This window comes from Diabrotica undecimpunctata, chromosome 5, assembly GCF_040954645.1.
Source record: "Diabrotica undecimpunctata isolate CICGRU chromosome 5, icDiaUnde3, whole genome shotgun sequence".
NCBI classification, from domain to species: Eukaryota; Metazoa; Arthropoda; class Insecta; order Coleoptera; family Chrysomelidae; genus Diabrotica; species Diabrotica undecimpunctata.
This window is the reverse complement of record NC_092807.1, coordinates 144,033,817-144,047,317: the sequence shown is the minus strand read 5'-3', so window position 1 is coordinate 144,047,317 and position 13,501 is coordinate 144,033,817. Positions and strand designations below refer to the sequence as shown.

Sequence of the window (13,501 nt, the reverse complement as noted above, 5' to 3'; positions counted from 1 at the left end):
AAAGTAGATATAAATCAGATATAGAATAGCCTCGAAGCAGCCTCAGATTAGAACCCACTTATCGCCAGACATCAAAGTATCCTTACAGCAGACACAAAAAAGCTTAAAGAACCCAATGGTAAAGAATGCCTCCAACACACTGCACATGGGCTGTAGCAAAATAAACGTAGATACCAATTAACATGGGATCGACTAAAACATTAACAAAAACATAAAATTGTACGTTTGTAATACTTCGACACACACACAAAATACAATCTATATAATCATTTATCGATCTCCTCAGTTGATGAAAGAACTTCTCAGTTGGCAAGAAAACTATAGAAATTAATTGCGGCTGAACCTTAGAAGATCTAATAAGTGTAAAAAACTAAATGCAAGATCTCTATTTTTTTACTTTTACTGTTTGGTTATGTTATAAACATTTAGAGTGCTAAGGTTTTTCAAGTATTTTGTTACATAGTTAAGATCACATCAAAACTTACTATTTTTAAATTTCGTTATATTCGAAACCATTAACATAAATGATAAACGTTCCGAAATAAAAAAGCAACATACATAACACATTGAATATTCTGTTGTCTCTCGTAATTCCCTTCAAAATTTGAAATTTCACGTGCACGTGGCTTTACCAGCATACAATGTCTGAAAACGCTCCGTGTTTGAGAAACTGATTAAAAATTCTAGCGCTAAGCCTCGGAAAGTGCCGCAAAAACCGATTGGAAGATTTTGCAATTATTTTTCTTTCTTTTCATTCAACATATAGATGGAAAACTGCACACTGGTTGTTTTTTGTTTCCTTTTTAGCCTTTATTTTCTGGTACACTACAGGACCGGATGGTAAGCATAGAAATAGTAATTAAAATTCTTGAAATCAACGAAAAACAGAACAATGTATAGAATTATTTTTGCGAGTTTGTGCTTTTATGATTAGACACCTCATATACAAAAGATACTGTGCTAAATTTTAAAGCCCTTAAATGGTTTATAGATGCCATTTTTTTAATGAATTCACCCTTAAGGTATAAAAGCTTTGGAAAGCATATGAATGTTTCTTTTGTCCCTCCACTGGCAAGTAGGTGCGATTTTTCGTTTCCTTCAATACCAATATGTCTAGGCACCCAAACTAAACTTACTTTGTTACTTTCTCCGATCCGAGTCAGATTCTGAATACAGTTCCAAACTTTGGAGTCAATTCGATTCGATTCCAGAACGGTTAATGCCGGCTTTCTACCCGAAATAGTTTTCATTGATATGTCCCTGCAGTTCCTCTTTATTAGTTTTGGCGGGCACATCTATCTAGCATAAATATCTACTTAGAAGAGAGTGAAATGATTACCTAGACTATCACTAAGGCTTAGCCTTGGTTTCTCTCCGACTAGAAACGACTTCATCCTCCTATATGCTGACGACTCTGCACTTTTTTAAGCAGGTACCGCCAATCGTACCGAGGGAGGTCGGTCTGTATTCAATAAGGCATAAATCTAATTGAAGAAAACTGTCAAATAGTGTAACAAATGGAGAGTTACACTTAATTTTGCTAAAACACAGTTAATACTATTTAGATGCCCTAGCTCAACCCGCCACTTAGGGGATGAGAACTTCAAATCGTCGATGAATTACAAGTTACAATTGTCGTAGAATTAACAAAAACACTCAATTGAAACATTGACATTAAAAACACCCTAAACAAGGTAAGAAAAGAGCCAATTTTTTAACCGCCTTACGTGGTAACCTGGGAAACACGCCCACGCACTCTCCTGCATAGCTATAAAACATACATAAAACCAAGAGCCTAATATGAGACGTCTATGAGGTAATCAATAAACGCCAAATGAACATCTTAATGGCTACCGAAAGAAAAAACCTGAGTATAACAAACGTTCACATTTCCCAGTTAGCATACACCCATCAATTTGCCAACATCCTGTTTCTAACCAAAAGATACGTGCTAAGAATCACGAAGAGCTTTAACACGAGCTGCAAGGAGCAAGTACTCACTGGACTTCTCAAACAAAAACTACTTCATATCAAAACGTTCCACCACTATCAGTATTAACTTGCAAAAAGGCTTTTGCTGGTACATTACTTTTTTCGATTTTACAACTTCTCTCGTGAACCCGTTGCTTTAAATAATGTGCAGATTTCATTAGTTATTTGTCCAGGTCTGGTGCCCTTTCTTGTTTCTTTTCGAATAAAAATATATCATTTATTGTTTTATTTATTAGTTTTCTTCCGTCTTATATTTCATTATTGATTTGTAAATTTTAAAGTAATAAACGCATGGTGAACTGATAACTGCATTGTTCATCTTCTATCTGTAAATATCAGTGTGAGAACATTATGATCGATTACTGATTACAATATTTTTTATTATATGAGTTTTGATATCTCTTTACCTTTTCTTTGCCGATATAGATAAGTTTTGTTAACCCTATGCCGTTACGCCGAATGAACTGGTTAAGTAAAGTATACTATCTCACAATACTTTAAAATAACATACTTTGAAAATACATATTTTCGTGCCATACAAAAACAAACTTTTTCCAAAACTTTACTTATTTTATTTACATGCAATAAAATTTTGAGTCATTTTCCATGAGTTGAGAATTTGGTCGAAATCCGGTAGTTATTCCCCTTCTTCCCCTTAAAACGCCCCATCGTGGGATGGAAAACGGAAAAAATCGATAGAATTTGTAAGTTATAGAAAAAATATTTCAAATAAAATATGTAGCTGAGATTCTAAACAAAAATGTTTATAAGCACTTTTTGTGTACAATAAACTGTTTCGCGCATCCTTTATTTATTTAATCCCTTTATAAAAACTGACTTCATTTGCGACAAAATTCAAAAATTGTATACGAAAGTTGGACTCTTCACCTTTAAAACACATTTTGAGTTTTCGCACACCTGATACTCAAAATCGCCGGTCGCTTCAAACGTTGTTTCTGAGAGAACGGTTTATTGTACACAAAAAGTGCTAATAGAGATTTTTGTTCAATATTATCTCAGCTACATTTTTTATTTAAAACATTTTTTCTACGGCATACACATTTTTGGTAAATTGATTTTTTCCGAGTTTCCCCCTACCCAATGGCGTTTTAGGGGGAAGCCGGGGGGTTAAAGTGGTAAGCATTTTTGCATCTTTTTTGGGGTCTAAAAATGACATTCTCAGCAAAATTCAGCTTGTTCGTATAATTTTTACAGGTTCAGTGACATTTTCATCTCTGACGACTGGAGTGATAGTGGAAATACATTTTGACTTAATATTTATTTGACATATTTGTTTTTGAACATTGTTAGAAAATCATAGTTACGTTTAAAGAAATGGAAGGGATATATAATAAAGATGTTATTTTAGATCAAGTTTTAGCATTTTAGAAATTTGTATAATGGTATTATTTATAAACACATCTACAGTAAAAAAATGAAAATAGTTTCTAAATACAAAATTACGATACATACATAGAGTTGACAATAATATATAGGGAGATATTTTTCAAAGAACTATGCAATATAATTGGAGTACAAGTAAAACAGAAGGCTTTCTTGCCCAGATCATGTACTTTCCAATAAGAATATCTGGTTAAGATACCATTAGATCTGGATACGATATCAGCCAAATAGCAAAACTGAAGTGTTTCTCTGACCATACTCTCTCTCTCTCTCGCGCTACACCCCAAATCTGGCATTGGCCTCCTCCAAACTATGCCTCCAACCTTGTCGGGTCCCCCGCCGATCTTCTCCAGGTTCTCACGTCTAGCAAATTTTGCGTGTCCGCTACCACTTCATCCTCCCATCTTTTACGTGGCCTTCCTTTAGGTTTTGCGCCCCGCATTTTACTATCTAAGGCTCTTTTCGGCAATTTTTCTGTCTCCATTCTTACTGCATGACCAGCCCAGCGAAGTTTCTGAAGTTTAACGAATTCTGAGATCGGTGTCTCTTTGAACAGTTGGTAGAGTTCATGGTTACACTTGGATCTCCATATTCCGTTTTCGTTAATAGGTCCAAATATCTTTCTTAGGACTTTTTTTTCGAAGACTTCCAGTTTTCTTTTTGTCTCTTCTGTCATCACCCATGTCTCGCATGCATAACATACTATTGGTCTGATAATAGTTTTGTAGACCCTTTGATTTTCGATCTCCAGTGTGTGTTTTTGGAGCGAAACACATGATCGAGTGAAAAATAAGCTTTGTTTCCCTTTACTATTCTTCTTTGGATTTCTGATTCTTCTGTTCCATCCGTGTTTAATGCAACTCCTAAATATGTGAAACTTTCTACCGTTTCGATATGGTCCTCTAATTCAACTGTGTCTGTTTCCCCTAGCTCCTGCCTGTGTTAACTTTTTTGTGTCTTTTGAATATCATACTCTGACCATACTACTCAAGAAAAAGTAAGGATGGAAAAGGATTATTATATTTTGAAGATCATGGACATAAAGCGAAAAAAGGAAACCATTACCAGTAGAAGCAACATTAACAGTAGAAGCAAAGAGGAGGCCTATGTACATCATTGAATGTCTCAAGGCTAATCGATAGAAAGATGTTCCACATTTGCTGAATAATGACCTTAATAGCTAGGTTGAAATAAGAGGAATCGTTACACAGACCAGGTCGATATTTACAAATATAAAAAACTACTGTCATTTAAAGATATATATTCCTGTTATTCCCTTACTACCATAAAAAGTACACAATAGAATGTAACAATAAATAAGTAATTACTATAAGCCAAGCTAGCTTCAAAATACATATTCCGATAATTAAAAATGCTTATAAATATTATCATTTTTTTAATGTTGTTTGATAAAATATTAATATTACAGAAGGTATATATTGAAAGCTATCAGTATTAGATACTAAATTCTACATTGAGAGAAATGTTAATGCACTGAACCACTAGGTCGGCCCTGTTTCGGCTTGGATTTGTGCGGTATACTCTGTTTATACGGTTAATCGACGGTATGACGTATTGAAGAGAAAACGAATATATGGAAATAAGGATGTGTTTTTGAAAATTAATAACCAGATCATTGAAACACATGTATGCGGAGTTAACGCTCGTATGCTTGAACCAATATGTTGCATACGACGAATACCGACTAAACTTAATACTTCTTTTTTGATAATTTTTTACTATGAGATTTACAACAAAAGGCAACTTCAGTATAAGGTAATTTAATTAGGAATTGTAATTATTCTTATTAATATTATTATTTAATAAATATCCCTTCCCATTTATATCTTTATATTTTTCTCGTCAGTAAGTTTTTTCCATAGTTTACCGAAAATTCACAGGTATCTTTAAAATTTGTATAACCTAGGAGTTGTCGAATCATATCTTATTGTTTTGTATCGTTATATCTGTGACGTATTCAAATGTCTAGTACATTTCGAGAAAGCCTTGAACAAAATACAACGCACAAGGCTTGCATACTTATTATTGAGCACAGAAATAGATGATCAAGATATGAGAATCATTAAAAAATTATACTGATATCAGAAAGCCATAATACGAGTAGACCAACAAAATTCTAAGAAGATACCTATAAGACGAGGACTACGACAAGGATGTGTACTATCCTCCCTACTTTTTATTATGTGTTAAAAAGAGATGTTTAGAAAGACATTAGAAGGTATATCAATTAACTGCCCCCATCCGCTTCTATGATTAAATCTCCTGGAAGCAATGGAATCCTAGCAAAAATGCTGAAGGAAGGCAGAGAAGAAGCCATCACATATCTAAAAATACTAGTTAATAAATGTCTATTCGAAGGCAACATACCCGAACAATGGAATACTGCTAAAACAATACTAATATACAAAAAGGGAGACACCACAGACCTGAAAAATTATCGACCATTTTTACTTCTTTGACAACTTTACAAAACCTTTACAAAGATTATTACAAACAGATTACCAATTAAATTTGACGGATATCAACGAGTAGAACAAGCCGGATTTAAAAAAGGCTACAGTCTCCCATTATGTCTGGCTTTTATAGATTATGAAAAAGCTTTTGATAGCGTAGAACTGTGGGCAATAGAAAAAGCATTAGTCAACAACTAAATTGACTCCAAGGTACAAAATATTAATCCATAATATTTACGAACAAGCTGAAATGATAGTGACGTTGGGTAATGGAATCGAAACAAGACCAGTAAAAATTAACCGAGGCGTAAGACAAGGAGACACAATATCTCCAAACTGCCCCAGAAGATATCTTTAAGCCAATAGACTGGGAAAATAGGAGAATCGCTATTAACGGAAGATACTTGAACCATCTTAGATATGCAGATAATGTAGTACTAATAGCCGACACATGGAATGCACTGAATACGATGATTGGGGAGCTGCACACAGAATTCCTAAAAAAAGGACTGAAAATTAATTTCAGCAAAACCAAACTAATGTCAAACAAAGATGACAAACCTATGATAAACATTCAGGGGACAGAGATAGAACACGTAGATGAATATACATGTCTGGGTCAAAATGTCAAGGTAAGCAAAGAAAATCAGACTACCGAAATAAGCAGACGTGTAAAAATGGGATGGACAGCATTTAGAAGACTTTCGTACGTACGTAATAAAAATGTACCTCAAAGACTACGAACCAAAGTGTTTAATTCCTGCATTCTACCTTTACTTACATATGAAGCTCAAACCTGGACATTCACTAATACAACAACGACAGATGCTGAGTATCTCACTCAAAGAACATAAAACCAATGAAGACATTCGTAATAGAACAAAAGTAAAAGATGCTGTCGAACAGGCAGCTAAAGTGAAATGGAAATGAGCTAGACATAACGAACGTCTTAAGGATTGCCGATGGAATAAAGAAATCGGAAATTGGTGGCCATATGAAGCCAAAAGACTACGAGGAATACCGCAAATGCACTGAGTAACGATATTAAAAGAACCGCAGGACCACTGTGGAAACGACTTACAAACAACAGAGATGAATGACGAGAATTAGGAGAGGTCTATATTCGGCAATCCGAATAGAGAGAAAGCTTAAAAAAATCCGCTTCTATAAACTAAGAATTCATGAAGAATCCACAGATATTGAAAAAAGGCCAAATTGTCTTTATAAAAGAGATGACGGCATACGATTACCTTCGACATGGAGACTTTTCATAAAGAAAATATCGTTCGCTTCCCCCGTCAATCAAAACCTACTGTCAGAAATGTTCGCGCCAAGCCCCGCGCCAATTACCACGCTAACCCCCACGCCAACCTCCACCCAAACCTCGTCACAATCGACGGTATAAATAATCCGTCCCCATTTTAATAGCATGCTAATTATTCTGTATTCACTTCTTTGACTTTAAGCAATGTGTACAAATTCTGAAAATGCATGTTTCTCGAAAATCAAAGTTGGTAAATTCGATTCCAGTAAAACTCTAAAACCTTATTTTTTGTATCGCTATATTACTACACATTAATATCTCAGTGTAAATTTATTTATAGGGTCTACTAACAGGGTTTTCACTACCCTCATTAGGTAAAACACAATTATACCCAATTTATTTGTTACTTCACATAATGCAAATAAATAAAAACCATATTTTACTAAACTGACCTTTTCTTTCCCGTGTTCGAGTCCTAACGGTAGCAGGAAAAGGCAACTGGGGATGATCCATCGTCGACCCGGACATTCCATTGTGGGCGTCTCGGAAATCCCCCGTTTCTGCCCAAACTGTAACAAAAGTTTACGTTGTAGAATGTTTGTAATAACGTAAACCCTAAATTGAATTACATAATGTATTATGATAAAATTATGGACAGAAAATGTTGTCATACAGGTATTATTATTTTTTTATTTTATTGTATATGTTTGAAATGAGCATTTTTCTCTAGATATTAAGGTTTATCGAGATAGATTACAATCTTTTTAATGATTAACTGACTAGCAAGCAGATTGTCAATTATTTCTAAGTCTTTTATTGACTTCTAATTCTGGAAGTAGAGATAGCAGAGTATTATTGTGATCTTCTCATTGTCATGATCTTTGATACTTATCTCCGTTTTGACGATCTTGGCCCATGGTATAATGAACACAAGGTATGATATTGCGCATGACATTTGACAGCTGAGCCAGGCTTCCAGGTAGCCAAGATCCCTCGCACCCATTATTTGTAATGATAGTTAAACGACTTTTTTGACATTGAAGCAATTTACCTCGTTTTTCCTTCAGTTAAAGCATAATAGTGTCTTGAAAAGTACCATTTGTTGTTTAGTTGTATATCTTACCCTGCCGTGTTGTTACATTTTCGAATGTTTGTTATATGTTCAAAATAGATGGTTTAAAAAACCTTTGGATAAACTGGGTGATATGCGTAGTTATTCAACTAGAAATAACTTCAATATATATCTTCCATTTTGTAGATTAACGAAGATTTAGAACTCATATGAATATATAATATGTTACTGTAAAATTTCTTCGTATTTTTTAAGACAGCTACCTTAAATAGTCCCTTCATATTGATTTGTTAAGTAAGAAACTAGCCTCGGCCGGCAGTGCAATAAGATCTGTTTCGAAGATCCAAAAAATCAATTTGGCATCGTCCAGAATAACATATTTTTCTTTGTTCGGGTCTTAATTTCGATATGATATTTTTGGGGTTCTACTACAGCTGCCCAATCTGATGTTATTTTTAAATTACAAAAAAGAGCAATACGATATGTTTGGCCTCAGAAGAACAACACATTGCAAAAACTACTTAAAAAATCACGGGACCTTAACGCTATTCTTTTTATATATTTTAGAAACTGCTTAATTTGTAAACACTTACATGTTTTTATAGCAAGACCTAACCACGACTATTCCACCAGAAATTTAACATTTAATGTTTATTTACCGATCCCTTCCACTAAGTTAGTAAAGAAATCTATTTTATATTCGGCAAAAAAACTAACTTTTCCTTTACAGCTTAAATCTGCAACATCTTTTCCCAAGTTCCGTAAAATGACAAAAGCCTATCTATCTGAAAGACCATATTATTACCCATATGATATAATACCCATACCCATGCGATATAAATAGTTATCTTTAAATGTAGTTTATAATACTTCTTGATGCACCAGTTTCTATTCTATTATCTGTCTCATGCAACCACCTGTACATGAGAAGAATTATAATTACTTTAATTGTATTAGCCAAATTAAATTAAATGTATTTCCTATACAACTACATTCAAACGTTGCGTGAATAAGAGATCTTTACTACGTGATGCGCGAAGCGAACCGATGTTGGAACATTATGTATCATACTTTGTGTTTATTGTACTATGATCTTGACCAGACCCGTAAAGAGGACGGTAGAGCCGGTAGATTTTACCAGGGCCCGGCGATGTAAGGGGCCCAATGTCGACCAAAGACTTAATGTTTCCCGTTTCTTTTTCTAGATGAAGATGACGACAATATTAAGAAATAAGTTGATATATTGCACGAGTTTTATAAAGAAAACATCAGCGAAGAATTGATGAAGAAAATTTTTCTTTATAGCCATCTCTGCCAATCAGAAAACTCGAAAAGCACCTCTGTTGTAAATATTTTTACTATTATAAATATTTTACTTTTTTTTTACTCTTTACTTTTTTCCGGGGATTACCCTTCACGTTTTACCTAGGATCGCTTGTCACTTTTTACCGGGGCCCGCTCTTTAGTTGTTACCGTGGCCCGCTTATTTCTCTCGGCGGCTCTAATCTTGACATAAGACATGTTAAAGTTCCGCAAAGAACATCCTCCAGCATACTTAAATTAACATCCCTGGTTAATAGAGGGTACAGTTTCAAATTTCGATGGCATAAACTCAAATTGGATACTTTTATAGACATACTTAAAACTGTTAATTTTTTACGGATAGCTGTAGGTTAGATAAATGGATTGGTGTAGTTTTCAATAGTGTTCTTTTCTTCGAAAGGAACTATACCTGAGCTGTCTTGAATTCATTGATTGTTGTTCTTATTGTATTGTAAAGCTATAATTCTAATTGTTAAATGCTGATCTTACCGGTTCTATCCATATATTCTAACATCTAATTAAAGTTGAATATAAACGAATAGATCATGAATGATTCAGAGTAATTACTTTTGACTGATTTCGAAGGAGACGAGATCCACCCTGGGCACCAGGTAGCTCGAGGAAGATCGTCATTATCATATTCATGTTCAACGACCATGAAAACTCCCCGAGTAATGGCCGTCGACTAATTTAGAATGAAACATACTCCAGAAGACGAGGTCCATATGAGCACCGCGTAGCTTGATACGATCGTTATAATATTCATGTTCATCACAACCTTGAAAACCTTAGAATAATTACTGTCGACTGATTTCGAATGACAATAACATAAAACTCTAGGAAAAGAGGTCCAACGTCGATAACCGTCCACCGAGTAATGACTTTCGACTGATTATGAATGAAAATACCCTAAAACTTCAGGAGACGAGGTTCACCCTGGGCACCAGGTAGCTCTAGGACAATCGTCGTTATCATATTAGTATTCAGGGACCCCCCAAGTAACAAAATTAGACTTATTCCTGTTGATATTTTTGAGTTACAATTTTTTAATTTTCTATGCACTTAGCCAATTTGGTTATGCAAAAATCATCGATTTCACGGCAAAATTTTTTGCAGATATTTAAAACTTTTAAGACATAGGTGGGGGTTACTAGATGACGAATAGATGAAAAAATACTCGTATTTTTACCTTGCGTTTTTTTAAAACAATATATTATGGTCACAATTTGATTTTTTATCTATAAGTTTTTTCCCTTATATTTTATATAAACAATATTTATGTCATTTGTTATATTAAGAATATTTATTTTCCTGTTTTTTAAATTAAAATTGATAAATAATTTACGAAGATATTTGCAAAAAAGCAGTTTTTTTGTACTAATTTAAAAATATTATTAATTTTTCTTATTAACAAAATAAAATGTTATTATTACATTTAAACATCGAGGAATTACCGTCTTTTAAATTTGTGTGAAATTTCCGCCCGATAGGTCAAATAGTTTAAAAGTTATTTAATTTATTTATCCCTGAGGCTAAATATTTAAACTATTAAACGTTAAATGCATATTGCGTTTTCATCGAAATTATTTACAAAATAAACGTTTGAAAAAGGGGTACGTTTTTTACTTATAAAAAATTGTAATAACTTCTATATTTTTCAAGCTACTGACTTTTACCTACAACCATTGGATAGCTGGTAAAAAAACTCACATAAAAAAACTTTCTATGATCAATAGGAACGAAGGCCCTTCGAAACGAAGGTACTTTCGAAAGGTCGATATAGGAAAGTGGAGAATAAATGTTTCAGCTCCCTTTTTTTTTCGAGATCGGAACTTCAAATTGAAACACGCAGAAAAAATTTACATTATCTCGGCTTCCATTGCAGCTAGAATCCTTTTTTTTTAATCTGGCTAGCTCGTCGAAATATAAACAACTACATAGTTTTCACTGGCCGGAAAATATGGGAAACCTCGGAAAAATTTAGTCCATTTGAAATTCACCGTAAAAACTTACTTTTTTTTAATTTGGCTGGAATAGTCTGTCGCAGTATTAATAATGATGACATAATTTTCACCCCCTCGGAAATCTGGGAAAATCCCGGAAAATCAACATAATGATAATTAATATAAGGAATATAATAATATAATGTGTAAAAATTACCTGAAATTGAATTTATAAAATATGTAAGTATTATTACATCATTTATATAAGATGAAAAAAAATATATGTTGATTTTCCGGGATTTTTCGAGATTTCTGGGGGGGAGTTGGGGGTGAAAATTATGTCATCATTATTAATACTGCGACAGACTATTCCAGTCAAATTTAAAAAAAAATAAGTTTTTACGGTGAATTTCAAATGGACTCAATTTTTCCGAGGTTTCCCATATTTCCCGGCCATGTAGTTGTTCATATTTCGACGAGCTACCTTAGAGTAAAAAAAGAGGCTTCTAATTGCAATGCAAGCCATAATGTAAATTTTTCCTACGTGTTTCAATTTAAAGTTCCGATCTCGAAAAAAAGCGGAGCTGAAACAGTTATCCCCTCCACTTTCCTATGTCGATCTTTCGAAAGTACCGTCGATTCGAAGAGCTGTAAGTTTCGAAAAATTGGATGAATTTTATAGCTATAAGTTTTAATATAAAGTTTTGATTTTTATTCAAAATTTGAGCAAATATTACTTCTTAATGTTTATAAACAATGGAGATATGATTTTTTTTAAATAGTCCATAACTTCGTTCCTATTGGTCATAGAAGGTTTTTTTTAATGTGAGTTTTTTTACCAGCTATCCAATGGTTGTACGTACAAGTCTGTAGCTTGAAAAATATAGAAGTTATTACAATTGTTTATAAGTAAAAACCATACCCCTTTTTCAAACGTTTATTTTGTAAATAATTTCGAAGATAACGTAATGTGCATTTAACTTCTGAGATAGATTAAGTCTTAAAAAATCCTACAAAATTTGCTAAATGCGTCTGGCATCATTAACAGAGCAAGTTCAATAGTTTAAATATTTAGCCTCAGGGATAAATAAATTAAATAACTTTTAAAGTATTTGACCGTTCGGGGGGAAATTTCGTACAAATTTAAAAGACGTTAATTTCTCGATGTTCAAATGTATTAATAACATTTTATTTTGTTAATAAAAAAATTTAAAATTTTTATAAATTAGTGCAAAAAACTGCTTTTTTGCAAATATCTCCGGAAATTATTGATCAATTTTAATTTAAAAAACGGGAAAAAAATATATTCTTGATATAAAAAAAAAATGATATAAATATTGTTTATGTAAAATATAAGGGAAAAAACTTATAGACAAAAAATCAGATTTTGACCATAAATTATTGTTTAAAAAAACGCAAAGTAAAAATACGAGTACTTTTTCATCTATTCGTCATTAAGTAATCCCCACCTATGTATTAAAAGCTTCAAATAACTGATAAAAAATTTTGCCGCGAAATCGATGATTTTTGCATAACCAGACTGGGCTAAAATACATTTTTAAAGTTTATAGAAAATTAAAAAATTGTAACTCGAAAATATCAACAGGAATGAGTCTAATTTTGTTATTTGGGGGGTCGCTGAATACTAATATGATATGGTGCCCAGGGAGGACCTCGTCTTTTGGAGTATGTTAATTTCATTCAATACACAAAATTGGTACGTTTAGTGCTTCGTTTCTTCGCCTATGATTAAATTGTCTTTACAGATAGATAGATTTTAACTTCATATTTTTTGACGTGACAACGTCTTAAATTAGGTTGTGGCTCGGAGTCACTCATGAAAAAGTGTAACGCCCGCTCACGTCTGTTACGATGAGTCACCGAACGAGAGAGAGGCCCGCCGGACCGGCGAATGCCTTGCGTCTCTCTCCCACTCAAACATGATCGGTCCGCTGCGCGCGCAGCACTAGAGAATTAGGCGCGTTGAATCGGTCCGTGCTTGTGTCTCTGTCTTTCTCGAGCGTTCTTG

General features: G+C 33.6%; 1 protein-coding gene across 1 annotated transcript in view; it reads right to left on the bottom strand.

Moving 5' to 3' along the window:
* Ptx1 (pituitary homeobox homolog Ptx1) overlaps positions 1-13,501 on the bottom strand; it is a 190,300-nt gene that overhangs the window by 84,178 nt on the left and 92,621 nt on the right. The window contains exon 3 of the mRNA XM_072532923.1: positions 7,587-7,703. Coding sequence (XP_072389024.1) covers positions 7,587-7,703 — 117 coding nt within the window. The remainder of the gene's footprint in view (positions 1-7,586; positions 7,704-13,501) is intronic.